General features: G+C 46.4%; 1 protein-coding gene across 4 annotated transcripts in view; it reads left to right on the top strand.

The window, feature by feature from the left end:
- LOC138511129 (NACHT, LRR and PYD domains-containing protein 3-like) overlaps window positions 1–19131 on the top strand; it is a 1063058-nt gene that overhangs the window by 13716 nt on the left and 1030211 nt on the right. For all 4 annotated transcript variants that reach the window (XR_011280574.1, XM_069626613.1, XM_069626614.1 and 1 more), the window contains exon 2: window positions 2179–2486. Coding sequence is in view for 3 of the 4 variants with exons in the window: in XM_069626613.1 (XP_069482714.1) it covers window positions 2201–2486 (286 nt within the window). In the remaining variant the exon portion in view is untranslated. The remainder of the gene's footprint in view (window positions 1–2178; window positions 2487–19131) is intronic.

Below are 19131 nucleotides of genomic sequence, written 5' to 3'. Positions count from 1 at the left end.
TCACCGGGTTACAGGTCAATGCAAGCTCAGTACATCCTGGGGTCACAGGGTTACAGGTCCATGCAAGATCAGTACATCCTGGGGCCACAGGGTTACAGGTCAATGCAAGCTCAGTACATCCTGGGGTCACAGGGTTACAGGTCCATGCAAGATCAGTACATCCTGGGGCCACAGGGTTACGGGTCCATTCAAGCTCAGTACATACTGGGGTCACAGGGTTAGGGTCCATGTAAGCTCAGCACATCCTGGGATCACAGGGTTAGTGTCCATGCAAGCTCAGCACATCCTGGGGTCACAGGGTTATGGGTCCATGCAAGCTCAGTACATCCTGGGGTCACAGGTTATGGGTCCATGCAAGCTCAGCACATCCTGGGGTCACAGGGTTATGGGTCCATGCAAGCTCAGTACATCCTGGGGTTACAGGGTTATGGGTCCATGCAAGCTCAGCACATCCTGGGGTCACAGGGTTATGGGTCCATGCAAGATCAGTACATCCTGGGGCCACAGGGTTACGGGTCCATGCAAGCTCAGTACATCCTGGGGTCACAGGGTTACGTGTCCATGCACGCTCAGTACATCCTGGGGTCACAGGGTTACGGGTCCATGCAAGCTCAGTACATCCTGGGGTTGCAGCGTTACGGGTCCATGCGAGCTCAGCACATCCTGGGGTCACAGGGTTAAGGGTCCATGCAAGCTCAGCACATCCTGGAGTCACAGGGTACGGGTCCATGCAAGCTCAGTACATCCTGGGGTCACAGGGTTATGGGTCCATGCAAGCTCAGTACATCCTGCGGTCACAGGGTTATGGGTCCATGCAAGCTCAGTACATCCTTGGGTCACAGGGTTAGAGGCCATGCAAGCTCAGCACATCCTGGAGTCACAGGGTACGGGTCCATGCAAGCTCAGTACATCCTGGGGTCACAGGGTTATGGGTCCATGCAAGCTCAGTACATCCTGCGGTCACAGGGTTATGGGTCCATGCAAGGTCAGTACATCCTTGGGTCACATGGCTAGGGACCATGCAATCTCAGTAAAATGCTTGTGGATCTTTTCGTTAAACAGCAGCACTTTCCTACACACTGCGTGTTCACGTTACTACTGTTCTGTTCTCAGGCAGCTAAACCCACCTTCATAACACAATGCTTAGCATGTGACTGGCACACTTGCGCCTCAGAGGGTGGCCTACTTCATGCTCCCACAGCCTTATGGACTCTTGTGTGCTGCCAGTCATGATTGTTCGTTCCACGCCACTTCCTCCATTACAATAATGATGGCCGCCGCGCTGCACAGTCTGAGGCTCATGGACCTCCTCAAACCTTTAGTAAAATGCCACTCAATTAATGGTTAATGGGAGGTCCTGGTAACAAACCTCCACAAATAGTCGGTAGGCTGTGCAGCACCTTCTCCTGCCCCAGGGGCACACATTACTTTGGGGAATGTGAATACCTGCCTTGTACCACCTCAGGATACCTTTTCATGCCGCTTGCAGGCTTCTCTTGTTGCTAAACCTGGGTGATCATACAATGCAACTCTTTCACAGCGCTTTTTTTTAAAGATTGATGTTTGGTTGTTTTCCAGTGTGTTCTGTTTGGTACATGTATGTTGTAGTGTGGGATAGTGCATTTGACTTTGAATGGTGTTTAATTCAGGTTGTGCAGTTTTGTTTGTGGGGGTGTTTGTGTGGCATGCATTATTTGTGGTGTATTGGGCATTTGGTGTGTGGTTGTGTGTTGTGCCTCCATGTTGTGCTCAATAGGCAGTGTTAGTATTTGGAAACCTTTCACCAAAATGGGCACCCATTGTGGCCGTCCAAAGTTCTGCCCAGGGGTCCCTACTTTTGACATGTATTTATCCTGTACATGTGCTGTTTGTTAGAACCCTTTGCAATGCAGATTCATAGTTTCAGGAATCTGGCCGAGTGATTCAGAAGGACCTCAGATCCTGTGACCAGATCCATGTTTTTACTTTGAACAAAACTGAAGTTTTATGGGTTCTCTCTCCTTGGAAGTAGCACTGACCCACAACTGATGTGCTGCACTTTGACACATTCCTATTGCTTTGGCCCTCAGAAATGATGGTGTGTGTACATTGTGGCACCTTGCAAAGCCCCACAGTAAATGTATAATATGAATATATTGATGTGCAAAGAGCGCTGAACGCTTGCATTTCTCTTTACAGTTTATGTGTTTTCTGAATTGGGATGGATCCAAAAGAAGCTCCACAAGAACCCAACGAGGCTCTCCTGGATTTATTAGAAGAACTAACAGAAAAGGATTTCAAGAAATTCAAGTTCCACCTGGAATCTTTTCCAGTAACTGTTGGAAAATCAAAGGTCCCCAGAGGGTCTCTTGAAAAGGCAGACCATATGGACACCATTGAATTAATGCGCTCCCACTATGACCAATCTGCATTACAGATCACTGCTAACATACTAGAGAGAATCCCCAGGAAGGACCTCTTACCAAGAGTCAAAGCTTTACAGAAGTGTAAGTACTTGAATATTTGCAAAACCAATATGAATTGTATTCTGTGAGCAATGGGTTTTTGTTGAAATATCGTAACATTGGCGCGCATTTGTCAAGTGTTTTTGCTAAGTGTTCTGTCTTGCTGTCTGCTGGTCGTTGGGAGGCGGGAGCGCCCTCTTATTTAGTAAGTCACTTTTAATGTGATTTTTGTTTCTCTTTTTTATGCTTTCACAATGTTTTGGTGTTGCTAATTAACACGTTTGTTCAGGTCTTTTGAAAATGTTATAGTACATGCTTAATCTCTTCATTATTAAGAACGCCTTGAATAAGAAATCCAAAAATATAAAATCATCTCAAGTACAGAGACCAAAGAGTGCATGGTCTATTATTCAAAATGTACATCTGCTGAGGAGTAGGGTCTCGGTTTATAGTGAAAAAGTCGAAAACAAAAAAGTCGAATGTCGAATTTTTTTAATGACGTTTTTTATTCGAAATGGGGCGTTCCCCTCCAACCCCCCCCTTTTTTTTTTTTTTTTTTGGTTTTACCTATTTTTTTTTAATCCCGGACCCCAAAATAAATATATAATTAAAAAAGAGGCAATTCGACTTTTATTTTTTCGACATTTATTTTTCGACATTATTGTCATTCGACTTTTTTTTTCGACATTTTGACTGACCACCTAGGGTCTCATTAGCAAGCAGTGCGGTTGCTAAAAAGTATGCCAAATTATCTTCAGAAAACACTGCAAAATCAACCATTCAAGCTGTAGCTATAAAACACTGATTATATGAACCCTTAGAGGCCTTAGTGGAGATTAGTGATCAGCAATATAATGGCAATCCTATCACGATCCCCACTCATATGCCTGACAAACTCTCTATTTAATGCGCCCAAATCTCAACCTGTTAGAACTCAAGGTTTTGACTCTGTCTTTGACTTTGCTAAGGGCACATTTATGACCTTGGAGCAAAGGTGTAGTCAGATAGCGCAATCCATACAACATTATTTTGCACAATCTGAGGCCAACAAAGACCGCCAAATACTTACCTGCAATTAACAACTGAATAAACAAGTTGTTCCTTTAAAACTAAACTACGGTGCCTTTCCTGCTCAAAATTCTTGACAAAGCAGCTTACCTGCAAGTTCAGAAATGTATTGAAGACAACCACCTCCTAGGTCTTCGGCAGTCCGGTTTCGGGCCAAGACATGGCACGGAAACAGCTCTGCTCGACCTAAAAAATCATATGGATGACCTTAGAGACGCGGGCACACCTGCATTGCTCCTACTCCTCGACCTCTCCGCTGCCTTTGACCTGGTGGACCACAAGACCCTTTGCCACCACCTCTCCACCACAGCCAACTTCTCCCCGAGGGCCTGTGCCTGGATAACCTACTTCCTGCAGGACAGAGTCATGAAGGTTTTCTCAGAATCCTCATGCGCCAACCCCAGCCTCATCAAGTGTGGGGTCCCACAGGGATCGTGCATAGCACCCACACTCTACAATCTATTCACGAGACCACTATTCAAAATTCTTGACGCTCTGGGCATCTCATAGACAAATTAAGCTGATAACACCCAGGTGCTGATCCCTCTCTCTGGTGACTATATATCTGACCTCAAAACCCTCAATGTCATCTACTCCACAATCCAATCATGAATGGCCAAAAACTGGCTTTGCCTCAACAGCGAGAAAACTGAACTCCTGCTGATTGGGGCCCCCTCCACTTTGTCGAAATTAGATGAACAATACCAGTCCTTCACAGTTGCTAATATCCCTATCGCTGTGTCCAAAGCTATCAAGACGTTGGGCGTCTACATTGAACCTGACCTATCCATGAAGAGACAGGTCAACGCAATTGCATCCTCTGCAGCGTACCACTCTAAACTCCTCAATGCAGCCAGACCTTACCTTTCCCAACCCAATTGCCTCACCATAGCTAAGGAAATAATTGGGTCAAAGTTGGACTACTGCAATGCCCTCCTAGTAGGCACCTCCCAAAAACACTTGGTCAAACTACAACTAGCTCAGAATAATGCCCTCAGGGCCGCAACCGGCATCTCCAGACGTGACCACATCTCTGAGGCCAGAAGAAAGGTCCACTGGCTGCCCGTCAAGGAGAGAATTACTTTTAAAACTCTCGCCCTGGTGCACAAATGCCTGCATGGTCGCGCTCCACCTTACCTAGCTCAAAGAATCAGCCTGCACACTCCTATTAGGCCCACCAGAGTGGCCTATACCAACAGAATCCTTTTACCTTCCACCCGCAGAGTGAAAGCGGGCAGTTCAAGCTTCCCCAACATGGCAGCCACGCTGTGGAACTCCCTTCCCCCGTCCATCAGGGGAATTGACTCCCATGAAAACTTCAGGAGGCCATCAAAACTAGACTCTTTGTCTAAAACAACCGTTGCTCTGCATTATTATTTTTTTTTTTTTTTGTATTTAATCAAAATTAGATTTTTACAAAAGTGGAAGAAGAGGAACTTTCCTTCTTTGTCATCAACTGAAGAAAAATAGTCTACCATCTCCTATGTAAGAAGAATGTTCAACAAACGACAACGTCGTGTTGGTCGAAGGTTTCGAATTCATGGTTTTGCCGGATTTTTTCCAAGGCAATGTCTATTAGCATGGAGGCCGCTATTAGCCAGTTTGTTTTAGCACCCGTGATCAAACGGTTCCACCATACATTGTGATCGATGACATAGGAAGATGATTTGACTATGTGGCCAAGGAAGGCTTCTCTTTCGTGATTAATCGAAGGGCATGCCATCAGAAGATGTTTAATAGTTTCTATTGTTTTTGGGTCTTTACAAAGTCTGCAGGATTTTTCCTTGGATGCGGTCCGAATTGCCAGAACTTCTTGTGTCGGGAGAACATTTACGCGGGCTTTAAGAAGGGTTCTCATAAGACTTTTGTTCGGATATTTCAGACAATAGTCCATAGGCTGCTTTAGTTTGTTGCAAATTGGTGGCAGATGGAATAATAGCTTATTAGCGATTGCGCTGTCATTTGTTCTTATCCAATCCAACCATTCCATTTTAGCTTTGCATTATGTAACTTGATTGTGGCAATGTAACTCATGAAAATGTCCGTTGTTAACCGTAACTATTCTCTGTCTTCAAGTCTCTGCTGGGGCCGCATTCTTGTAACCCTGAATCAAGCCTCCCTAAGCCGTCTCAATGCGCCTTAATGCCCGAGGGCTACAGTGCGCTTTACAAATGCAAAATAAATAAATAAGTAAATAAATAAATAAAACAAAAGACACGTTTAAAATTCTGTCACCATCTATTGATGAAGGTCCACAGCAGCTTAAAGAAACCCACAATAGTAATTTACATCATCTATTGCTGCAGTGTAGAAACCACCCTTTTCCGTTTTACGATTTCAATCGCACCAGTGTCTTGAATATCTTTGCGGAAATACCTCTACTGGAAGATTCATGTTCAAAGGATATTGAAGAAGTTGAGTTTATTCATGAACAGGACACGTCGATTGTACAACTTTGGATAGTAAATGGAATAGTCATGAACATGCTGTGGCAGGCGCAATCGCAATTGTTTTAATTGGGCTTTCTGCTACCTAAACGAGGAGGATCGCAGTATACGCTTCAGGAATCATACACTTAAAGCAACATCTCCTCCTAAATTAGGGAAAACTCCACAATTACATATCGTCAAGATTGATCTCACATAAATCGACAATTCCAAGATCGAAATGAAAGGTCATTTACAAATAAAAATGAGCTCTCTGACAGTCATTCTACCACCCATTTGAAACTCACATCATGGAACACAAGAGGTTATAAACACCTCACGAATGGCAAGAATAATTACATTCTGGATTTTGACATCCTAGCCTTGCAGGAAGTTTGGTTATCTATTCCACCAGTTTGGGATCATCACCAGATTGCTTTAATTCCCGCCAAACTTCCTATCAGAGGCCATCCCATGGCCGGTCTCTTGGTAGCAGTAAAATCTACATCACATCTGTCTAAGTTAGCTGGCTAATATTAACAACCAGCTAATGACCCCGTATCTTGCTAAGATTTGTTTTGTTTTACATAAATGCAGCTGAAATCTTAGAAAACCATGACTAGTAGATTTGGCTGGAGATATGAAAAGGGTCCAGGGCTCCGAGCATCTTATGATCAAATGGGAGATGATCAAGTGAGGGATACAAATGGAATTTACCAATAGTTGCAATCCAATCTTGATATTGATTGATGGATTGTTTATTTGTATAGCGCCGATACACAATGTGTTTCAAAGCGCTTCAAGGAGAGAGTGAACATGGGAGAATACCATTACATTCTTAGAAGTCCTTGAAACATAACTATCATAATAAGCCTGATGACATTTCTGATAGTGCAGGTGCGGGAAAACAATAAAGGAGAAAGGGGGGAGGAAAGAAATGAGACAAACTAGCTGTAACATTACTATGTCTAATGACAATTGTTGTAGTGCATGAAGAACACGAGGAGGGAAGGGGGATGAGGAGGGGGTGTGGAGAGAGGGAGGAGGAGAGGAACAGACATGAAAAGAACAAGGAGGGAAAAGGGGAGGCAGACAAGCTATTATCAGAGGTCGAGAGACAGATGATAGGAGTAAGTGCTGATGGCCATAAAACAGGGGTGGTGAGAGGGGGAGGTAGATGCAAGACAGACAGGAAGGGGAAGGAGAGGGGAGAGTGGCTGCGGAAAAACAGGCAGCTACAATTACTATGCCTAACAGCAATTGAGGGTAGTGCCAGGCTTAGCAGGGGACGGGGCAGTGGAACGGGAGGGAGGGAAAGAGTAAGAAAGGCTGAAAGAGGAGGGAGGGGACATCAACGAAAAGATAAGGGGGGGAAAAGGGTAGGGCAGGGGATACCATCATGCTCACGGGGGCAGGGGGACATCAACATGCTCACAGGGGGCAGGGGGACATCAACATGCTCACGGGGGCAAGGGGGACACCATCATGCTCATGGGGGGCAGGGGGACATCAACATACTCACAGGGGGCAGGGGGGACATCAACATGCTCACAGTGGGCAGGGGGGACATCGACATGGGGGCAGGGGAGACATCAACATGCTCACAGGGGGCAGGGGGACATCAACATGCTCACAGTGGGCAGGGGGGACATTGACATGGGGGCAGGGGAGACATCAACATGCTCACAGGGGCAGGGGGACATCAACATGCTCACAGGGGCAGGGGGGACATCAAAATGCTCACGGGGGCAGGGAGACATCAACATGCTCATGGGGGGTACGGGGGACTTCGACATGCTCACGGGGCGCAGAGGGGACATCAATATGTTTATGGGGGCTAGGGGGGACATCAACATGGGGGCAGGGGAGACATCAACATGTTCTATCAACATGCTCATGTGGGCAGTGGGATATCAACATGCTCATGAGGGCAGGGGGGATATCAACATGCTCATGAGGGCAGGGGGGATATCAACATGCTAATGAGGGCAGGGGGGATATCAACATGCTCATGGGGGACAGGGGGGACATCAACATGCTCATGGAGGCAGGGGGACATCAACATGCCCATGGGGGCAGGGGGACATCAACATGCTCACGGGGGGCAGGAGGGACATCAACATGCTCATGAGGGCAGGGGGGATATCAACATGCTCATGGGGAGCAGGGGGGATATCAACTTGCTCATGGGGGGCAGGAGGGACATCAACATGCTCATGAGGGCAGGGGGGACATCAACATGCTCATGAGGGCAGGGGGGACATCAAGATGGTCATGGGGCAAGGAGACATCAACATGCTCATGGGGGCAGGAGGGACATCAACATGCTCATGAGGGCAGGGGGGACATCAACATGCTCATGGGGGCAGGAAGACATCAACATGCTCAGGGGGACCCCAACTTGCTCATGGGGGGCAGGAGGGACATCAACATGCTCATGAGGGCAGGGGGGATATCAACTTGCTCATGGGGGGCAGGAGGAACATCAACATGCTCATGGGGGCAGGGGGAACATAAACAACTCACTTGGGCAGGGGGGGCACCATCATGCTTATGGGGGGCAGGGCGGCCATCAACATGTTGACCCCTCCTGCCTGGCTAACTATCGCCCAATCTCCATCACTCCCTTCCTGGGAAAGCTCCTGGAGAAAATGGCCATCTCCCAGCTCAATCTCCACACTTAATCTGTTGGTTGTCTTCATGACCATCAGTCTGGCTTCAGAGCTGCCAGAAGCACGGAAACTGCTCTCCTGAACATCCGTGAAGACCTTCTCTCCAACCTCGACTCTAACACCCCTTGCGTTCTTATCTTGGTTGATCTGTCTTCTGCCTTTGACACTGTCAACCATGCCATTCTGCTCAACAGTCTCCGTGATAACCTGGGTATCACTGGTCAGGCTCTGGCGTGGCTGACTTCTTTCCTCTCCGACTGACCCTCCCAGGTCCAACTTGGGTCTTTCCTCTCCGACATCTTTTTCTCTACCTGTGGTGTCCCCCAGGGGTCTAACCTCTCTCCCTGGCTGTTCAACCAATACCTGGCACTCCTTGCCAACTGCATTGCCGCTTTCTGTCCCAACTTTCAGTGCTATGCGGATGATACCCAGCTCATTTTCAGGCTACCCTCGGCCTCCTCCTCTCCTCCCCTCATCGCTGACTGTCTGTCTGCCATCCAGGAATGGTGTGCCACCAACAACCTCTGCCTTAATGCCAGTAAGACTGAGATTCTACTCATCAGCACACCCACTCCCTCCTTCCCTGCAACTCTCTGGCCGGCCTCTCTTGGCCCTCTTCCCACTCCCACCTGCAAGGCTAAAAACCTCAGGGTCATCTTCAACTCTGCACTCTCCTTCTCCCTTCACATCTCTGACGTCTCTAAGAAGTCACACTACCAGCTGCACCTCCTTAGAGGTATTCTTCCTTTCCTCTCCTTCCCCCAGAAGCTCACCGTCTCCAGAGCCCTGGTCCTCTCCAAGCTGGACTACTGTAACAGCCTCTATCTAAATCTGCCTGCCTCCACTCTCCGCCCTCTGCAACTTATCCATAACAGGACTGCGAGACTTGTCCTTGGCCTCAAGCCTAGGGATCGTATCTCTCAAGGACTGAAATCTCTGCACTGGCTCCCAGTGGCTGCGAGGATTAAGTTCAAAACCCTCTGCATTGTCCACAAGGCCTTCTGGGGTCTGGGACCTCAATACCTTCAACTCTCTCTTACTAAATATCTTCCTTCTCGAGCTCTTCGCTCATCTCCCTCCAACTCCCTCAGGGTCAGCCGCTTCTCCAAGCAACGAGTTGGTGGCAGATCACTCTCTTCGGCAGGGGCCTCTCTCTGGAACAGCCTTCCTGCCTCCCTGAAACTTGAGGAGAACCATCTGTGGTTCCGGAAGCACCTCAAATCCTTCCTCTTTGCTTCTGCTTTCTCTCCTCCCCTCCCTTGCTGAATTCCTGACTTAAATTGCACTGGTTACCTGGCCACCCTCTCTGATCTCTGGCCACAATAAAAAACAATGCACCTGGGATGATGGGTCTCCTCTAACAGAGACCATGACCTTTTGAAAGAATGCTTTGCTTCAAACTCATCATGCACTAGTGTTCAGAAATGCGCCATAACAAGCCCAGTGTTTGTACCTGTGTGTACCTCCTAATCGTTTCAATTCATTTAAAAAAAACATTTTTGCTTGTTGTGTATAATTTGATTAGGGGTGTATAATATTCTGTGTTGTGCTGTGATGCTAAATCCTTGATTCTTTTAAATGACCTGTGGCCAAAACAAAGTACTGCTTCAATGAAATCTAATCCAGATGCAAAGTATTCACACTGTCCTGTAGTCTTTCAATCTGTCCTGTGTCGCACAACCCATTCCTGTAATTCAACTCACAGGATAAAACAGAATCCATCATGCTGAACACGCCCCAACATAACTCTCCTCTTTATTCCATTTTACAGGATAATCAATAAAGTGTGCAGGCCCTAGATCTCTAATGGGGTTTACAGGATAATCAATAAAGCATGCAGGCACTTTATCTCTAGTGTAGTTTCCAGGATAATCAATAAAGCTTGCAGGCCCTTTATCTCTAATGGAGTTTCCAGGATAATCAATAAAGCATGCAGGCCCTTGATCTCTAATGGAGTTTCCAGGATAATCAATAAAGCATGCAGGCCCTTGATCTCTAATGGAGTTTCCAGGATAATCAATAAAGCATGCAGGCCCTTGATCTCTAATGGGGTTTACAGGATAATCAATAAAGCATGCAGGCCCTTGATCTCTAATGGAGTTTCCAGGATAATCAATAAACCGTGCAGGCCCTTTATCTCTAATGGAGTTTCCAGGATAATCAATAAAGCATGCAGGCCCTTGATCTCTAATGGAGTTTACAGGATAATCAGTAAAGCGTGCAGGCCCTTGATCTCTAATGAAGTTTCCAGGATAATCAATAAAGCGTGCAGGCCCTTGATCTCTAATGGAGTTTCCAGGATAATCAATAAAGCGTGCAGGCCCTTGATCTCTAATGAAGTTTACAGGATAATCAATAAAGCGTGCAGGCCCTTGATCTCTAATGGAGTTTCCAGGATAATCAATAAAGCGTGCAGGCCCTTGATCTCTAATGGAGTTTCCAGGATAATCAATAAACCGTGCAGGCCCTTTATCTTTAATGGAGTTTCCAGGATAATCAATAAAGCATGCAGGCCCTTGATCTCTAATGGAGTTTCCAGGATAATCAATAAAGCGTGCAGGCCCTTGATCTCTAATGGAGTTTCCAGGATAATCAATAAAGCATGCAGGCCCTTGATCTCTAGTGGAGTTTCCAGGATAATCAATAAAGCGTGCAGGCCCTTGATCTCTAATGGAGTTTCCAGGATAATCAGTAAAACATGCAGGCCCTTGATCTCTAGTGGAGTTTCCAGGATAATCAATAAAGCATGCAGGGCCTTGATCTCTAGTGTAGTTTCCAGGATAATCAGTAAAGCATGCAGGCCCTTTATCTCTAGTGTAGTTTCCAGGATAATCAATAAAGCATGCAGGCACTTTATCTCTAGTGTAGTTTCCAGGATAATCAATAAAGCTTGCAGGCCCTTTATCTCTAATGGAGTTTCCAGGATAATCAATAAAGCATGCAGGCCCTTGATCTCTAATGGAGTTTCCAGGATAATCAATAAAGCATGCAGGCCCTTGATCTCTAATGGAGTTTCCAGGATAATCAATAAAGCATGCAGGCCCTTGATCTCTAATGGGGTTTACAGGATAATCAATAAAGCATGCAGGCCCTTGATCTCTAATGGAGTTTCCAGGATAATCAATAAACCGTGCAGGCCCTTTATCTCTAATGGAGTTTCCAGGATAATCAATAAAGCATGCAGGCCCTTGATCTCTAATGGAGTTTACAGGATAATCAGTAAAGCATGCAGGCCCTTGATCTCTAATGGAGTTTCCAGGATAATCAATAAAGCGTGCAGGCCCTTGATCTCTAATGGAGTTTCCAGGATAATCAATAAACCGTGCAGGCCCTTTATCTCTAATGGAGTTTCCAGGATAATCAATAAAGCATGCAGGCCCTTGATCTCTAATGGAGTTTCCAGGATAATCAATAAAGCGTGCAGGCCCTTGATCTCTAATGGAGTTTCCAGGATAATCAATAAACCGTGCAGGCCCTTTATCTCTAATGGAGTTTCCAGGATAATCAATAAAGCATGCAGGCCCTTGATCTCTAATGGAGTTTCCAGGATAATCAATAAAGCGTGCAGGCCCTTGATCTCTAATGAAGTTTACAGGATAATCAATAAAGCATGCAGGCCCTTGATCTCTAATGGAGTTTCCAGGATAATCAATAAAGCGTGCAGGCCCTTGATCTCTAATGAAGTTTACAGGATAATCAATAAAGCATGCAGGCCCTTGATCTCTAATGGAGTTTCCAGGATAATCAATGAAGTGTGCAGGGCCTTGATCTCTAATGGAGTTTCCAGGATAATCAATAAAGCATTTGGCCCTTGATCTCTAATGGGGTTTACAGGATAATCAATAAAGCATGCAGGCCCTTGATCTCTAATGGAGTTTCCAGGATAATCAATAAACCGTGCAGGCCCTTGATCTCTAGTGGAGTTTCCAGGATAATCAATAAAGCGTGCAGGCCCTTGATCTCTAATGAAGTTTACAGGATAATCAATAAAGCATGCAGGCCCTTGATCTCTAATGGAGTTTCCAGGATAATCAATAAACCGTGCAGGCCCTTGATCTCTAGTGGAGTTTGCAGGATAATCAATAAAGCATGCAGGCCCTTGATCTCTAATGAAGTTTACAGGATAATCAATAAAGCGTGCAGGCCCTTCATCTCTAATGGAGTTTCCAGGATAATCAATAAAGCATGCAGGCCCTTGATCTCTAATAGGGTTTACAGGATAATCAATAAAGCATGCAGGCCCTTGATCTCTAATGGAGTTTCCAGGATAATCAATAAAGCATGCAGGCCCTTGATCTCTAATGAAGTTTACAGGATAATCAATAAAGCGTGCAGGCCCTTCATCTCTAATGGAGTTTCCAGGATACTCAATAAAGCGTGCAGGCCCTTGATCTCTAATGAAGTTTACAGGATAATCAATAAAGCGTGCAGGCCCTTGATCTCTAATGGGGTTTACAGGATAATCAATAAAACATGCAGGCCATTTATCTCTAATGGAGTTTCCAGGATAATCAATAAAGCGTGCAGGCACTTGATCTCTAATGAAGTTTACAGGATAATCAATAAAGCGTGCAGGCCCTTGATCTCTAATGGAGTTTCCAGGATAATCAATAAAGCATGCAGGCCCTTGATCTCTAGTGGAGTTTGCAGGATAATCAATAAAGCGTGCAGGCGCTTTATCTCTAGTGTAGTTTCCAGGATAATCAATAAAGCATGCAGGCCCTTTATCTCTAATGGAGTTTCCAGGATAATCAATAAAGCATGCAGGCCCTTGATCTCTAATGAAGTTTACAGGATAATCGGTAAAGCATGCAGGCCCTTGATCTCTAATGGAGTGTCCAGGATAATCAATAAACCCTACAGGCCCTTGATCTCTAGTGGAATTTCCAGGATAATCAATAAACCCTACAGGCTCTTGATCTCTAGTGGAATTTCCAGGATAATCAATAAAGCATGACCTTCCCTCTACTTTCATTTGTCTGGCTGCTCTTTTCTTTATATCTGATAATGGGCGAACTCTGTTTAAATGTTGCCCTTCTTGTAACAGGACGTTAGAGGGACACTCACAGAGAGTTTAACAACTGTTTGCCTTGTGACCACGATGAACAGTGTTTCAAGGTTTGTTGACTTTTTAAGCCTATAACGCTTAAAGAATGGCGCACTAAGCAGTGGGCGGCCTACGCCATGCATGCCGACTCCCATTCCCCCACCGCCGCTGTAGCGTTGGACGAGAACCAATCCAGCAGCCACAGCTCCAGCTCAGATGCCGAACACACTGTATTGGAGTCTTTAGACTCCCGCACATCTTTCCACAGCCTCACTAGTCTTGCTGAACGCACTGCTACGGGGTCACACCCACTGGCTACAGAGGCACACACACTCACACAAAGGCCAAACACAAAACCCAAGGGCAATACTCGACGGTACCATCAAGGAAGCTGATTGCACCTACAGGTACGTCAAAATCGACTATGAAACCTGGGGAACCTTCCCCTTCCCAACCCGTTACGCTTCTGTCTCTGTGTGCAGCACATGGTTCAAAGTCTTCGACTTCTCATGGGGCTCCTCCTCCTAAATCTTCACACATTTTGGACACATCAGAACACATGTCAGTAGTTAAAACTCACCCTTAATTAAGGGAGAAACATCATAAACACCTAAACAAACTGACCCCCATTGTACTGGGATTCGGGCATCCCCTCTACTATGTCACAGGGGTATGTACACGCCTCCTCCTCTTTGTCTTACTCATTACATAGTCGCACAAGCCCTGTTCAGTACGCGTACAAGGCAGTGTATTGACTCACTGGGACTCCTAACACAGGGACATGGCCAGGGGAGAGATTTGAACAGACCACGGGGTGTCTGAATTTCTTTGATTCTCTGACAGATTATCTAAAAGATATCTTTCTTTGGATGAGGACCCTAGACCATTTAAATCACCTAGACTTCAGGCCCTGCTATTCATACAACCTCACCCATACCCAGACACACTGATACTTCCCTTCCCTTGGATGAGGACCCTAAGCGATTTAAATCCCCTATACTTCAGCCCCTGCTAATCATACAACCTCACCCATAACTGGACACACTGATACTTCCCTTGCTTTGGAGGAGGACCCTAGTACATTTAATTCACCTAGAATTCAGCCTCCTGCTAAGCATACAACCTCACCCATAACTGGACACACTGATACTTCCCTTCCCTTTGATGAGGACCCTAGGCCATTTAATTCACCTAGAATTCAGCCTCCTGCTAAGCATACAACCTCACCCATACCTAGACACACTGATACTTCACTTCCCTTGGATGAGGACTCGAGGCCATTTAAATCCCCTAGACTTCAGCCCCTGCTAATCACACAACCTCATCCATAACTAGACACATTGATACTTCCCATCCCTTGGATGAGGACCATAGGCCATTTAAATCACCTAGACTTACATCACACTTATAACTAGAATCCAATCTCCCAGCATTTATAAGAACTCTTACAAGCTGGACATTCAGGAACTAGCTCTGCACCTTTCTACCATCACACCTATGACTAGAATCCAATCTCCCAGCATTTAGAAGAACTCTTACAAGCTGGACATTCAGGAACTAGCTCTGCACCTTTCTACCATAACACCTACGACTAGAATCAAATCTCCTGGCGTTTACACAACTGACCCATGCAAGGTCCTTTCCTCATGCCTATACCCCTGCTGCCTCCAGGTACCAAGCCTGACCAGCAAATCAGGCTTCCACTCATTGAGTTCCTTGTTTTGCTCAAATCGTAATCCACTTTAGAAGTTGGTCTTGCGTCAGACAGTCAGGAAACCATTTCTCCCCATTTGTATGCCCTTCTCCCACTTCTCATCATGGCCCACTTCCCCATGGCTTCATTTCCCCACTTTGCAACACCCTATTACTACTATGCAATTCTCACCTTTTCACCGTCACACCTCTGAGTGTTAAGGGGGGCAGGAAAGGGAACATCAGCGGGGCTTAATAGGGGAGCACATCCATACGGAGTCAAGTGAGAGAGTAAGGCCCATAGGGAGAGTAGCCTCACGAGACAGCTGACTGCAATAATGTCCCTCCTCACACCGTCTTTCCTTGATCTTCTTGCCTTCATGGCCAGAGGACAGGTCATTATGTCAGCCATCCCTCTTCTGAGGCAGCTCTCCCCTGATAATCCCTTCCCTGCCCCCCCTTAACACCCTGAGGTGACATCTGTGACTTAGTCCCTCACTGAAGAGGGAAGGTCGGAATATGCCCCCCGTCCCGGAAGACACTCCAACTGGAAAAGGCACCAAAGACAAATGGCTGCCGATCGTATGAGCTCACACCAATCCCCACTGCTCCCACAATGGATAATTACCATGAGAAATACCCTCTTAGCTGACCTTACAACCCTGGAGCAGTACCAACATTACCTGAAGTGGATGAAGATACACAAGATGAAACCAGAGACAGCTATATGGACAGAATCGACTAAAACGCTGAGAAGCCATGCTTCAAGTCGTTAGAGACCACATGACATAGCAGCATCAGACATGAAGCACACGTGCTATCTGCACAGTCAGGACACCCACACACCCAAATATACAAAGAACACGTGTGTACTGTTCTATGAGTTAGAGGACAGTGACAATCACCTACTGTTGGCACCTTTATTATTTTGCCACTAGCTTGCCGCAGCAACGGAGAAACACAAGAAGCAAGAAGATCACATGTGAGTGCTTGCAGATGCTTATATGCAAATAACCCTATGGAATGGTAGGAGCACTCCAGGGACCTGCCATAGCCACAACACACTAACCTATGGATAGTATGGGAAGGCGCACACAGTAGAAGCCAGACCATGGCGTAGGAAATCATAGTTGGCCACAACCGTCTTAGAAAACCTGAAGCCACGCTGAATGCTGTGCAAGCAGAACTACCGCCTCTGGAACGAAGCTGCTGCCAAGGTCGCCTTGTTGCAAGGGACATCCTTCACCCTGAACTGAAGTATCACCAACATGGCAGAGATGCATAATTCTCTCGAATACAGAATAATTTGGAGCTTCAGAGCTTACAAACACACTCTCCAAACACGTGATCCGGCCAAGCTGACGATGTGCCAACATCTGGTGGCTGGGAAGGGCAACCGTCTCACGGACCGGACAATGGTCGCTACAAAGTCGTTACACTTGAGCTACCGTTATGCGCTGGGAGGAGGAGCACTCTCGCGGCAATGATGGTCTACACACGGTTATAATGCAGACACAGGTGTACATATCACCATTAACAGGTGCACTCCGAGCTGGGAATTGGTATTGTCCCAGGCCTGGGAGCTCACAACTCAGTCAATCACAATTCATGACCCTAGGGGTGGGTAGCTGGGGCCACTGACCAATCATTAGGTCCACAAATTGTAACAATTAGTGAGTAACAGTTTTTGGGAATGGTCCAGGCCTAACACCTGACATAGTACTGTCCAATCCACAAACCTCTGTAGAGGCTACTATAGGGGAACTCCCACTCAATAGCCAACCCAGAGTGGAGATTGGTTTCTAGAGAGGGGCCCAGAGTGTGACGCACGTATGATGTAATATGCTATCAAAACTGGCCTGTGAGCCAGAGTTCGTCGAGATGTGCCTGGATTTGCCTCCGTGAATTTGAGCCCTGTTGGTTTGTTGGCTGTAATAAACCTCAGTTGAACTTGCTACTTGTCTGGATTTGCGTTCCTTTTGGGTTAAGGGAAGGAGTTAGGCCTTCCATGAGTTCAGCACCCGCGGACTCCTAGCAACCCACCCTGCTTGCCTAGGAGACCAATCTAACAAGTTGGTAGCAGAGGTGATGGTTCATAGAAAAGCCTGGTAAGAAACTGCCTACTTCGCCGCTGGACCTGAACGCCTGTGGGACCCTTGCAGGTATTGCGAGAAGAACCGGAAAAGCACAACCAGAGAAATTTCGTCAGGAGCCGTTTTGAAAATTATCCCTCCCGCGATCAGCGTAGGGTCCAAGGCAGACAGGAAAAGGCGAGGCGAACGGTTGACATGGAGCCAGCAGCTGAGCAGTGACCATGAACACGGACCGTAAGTATTAGTCCAGACTATCAGCAATGAAAGGTGTGAGGGCGGGCAATATATGTGCAGGAGGAGGAAGGTGTTGATTGTCATGAATACCATTGTGTACTACTTAAACAGTATTAGTAGTAGGTGCATTTTGAGTATGGACCGGAGCTGATGTAGAAGTCCTTTTTCCATATCTACGGAACGTTCAGTCTTCGAGGTAAAAGGTTCCTGTAGTAAACCGGGACTATATACTTGATAGGCTTGGATTATAGAAGTATGTAAATGAAGTGTACCTCTGAGTTGGACGTTTTAGTTTGGAGCATAGATGACGGTATCCCCTTAAGGGTAAGCTGGAGCTATCCTAGATTGTAGAAGGTCTATTAGCTGGTTAAGTCTCCTGGAGAGAGATGTTTCACACATTAGGTGACGCAACGGGTTCAGTTAGTCACAAGAAATAAAATACTCTACCCTGAATAGGTGGGAAGACAGCTGTGGGGTTTTGTGGGGAATTGAAGCAACGGTTCATTGTTCTATGTCTGCATGAATTGTCTACCTACCTGTTCAAACGTTTGCTTGGTGACGTCACCCATAAATCGATGCATAGGACGAAGTGTTGCGACGGTGAGGAGCCAGCATTGTGAATTTGGGATTGGAAGAGAGGTGAACCAGTGGCGGTGCGCAGAAGGCGCATGCGCAGGATTGAGGTGATGTGCCAGAGAACGGCAGCGCTGGTGAAGGAGGGGCTGTACATGGAGTACGCCATGTAAAATGCCGAGCCTTTGGTGTGGTGAAGGTTATAACCATTGCATTGTAACTTTTCTCCATTGACAGCAGAGTATCAAAATCCTTGATTAGAGGTCCGGTAATAGAATGATGCATCCTATGTATAGCAGAATGGTGGGGGGAGTAACGCCAATACAACATCTGTGCAAAACCCTGCCACCATACAAAGCCAAGATCGTAAAATATAGTATACAGAGGTCAAAAGGCACTGAAGGTAAAATAGCAAGGCCATGACCGCCTAACGGTAGCTTCTCCAAGAATATGCTGCAATCACTACTGACACACTTACAGAGCACATACAAGGGGAAGAAACTAGCAAACTGCATGTCCATTTTCGAACTTTGCCTCATGTTTCAGGAGGGGGCGGGAGAGAGGCCATGGATGATGAGCCAGCAGCAGGTACAGGAGGAGAGATATGACCCTTTCGTGCCTCCTCCAGCCCCGCCTAGTGTAATATCCGATGACCAAGATGATGAACAGGGAATATATCCATTGAGGGAACTAAAGGCAGCAGAAGGGTATTCAAACCCAATGTATAAACCACCACCCTATACCAAAGACGAACAACAGTGAGGTACAGGGCAGGCCAAGAGCAGCACCCAACTAGATGAGGAGAGGCTGCGGCCCGCAAAATCAGAAATTGAGGGAAAAGGGGTGGAGGAAGGTATAGCCGCACAAATCCTCCTGAAATTA

This window comes from Ambystoma mexicanum, chromosome 6p (assembly GCF_040938575.1).
Source record: "Ambystoma mexicanum isolate Mex_15411 chromosome 6p, UKY_AmexF1_1, whole genome shotgun sequence".
Classification (NCBI taxonomy): domain Eukaryota; kingdom Metazoa; phylum Chordata; class Amphibia; order Caudata; family Ambystomatidae; genus Ambystoma; species Ambystoma mexicanum.
This window is presented reverse-complemented; position numbering and strand designations above follow the sequence as displayed.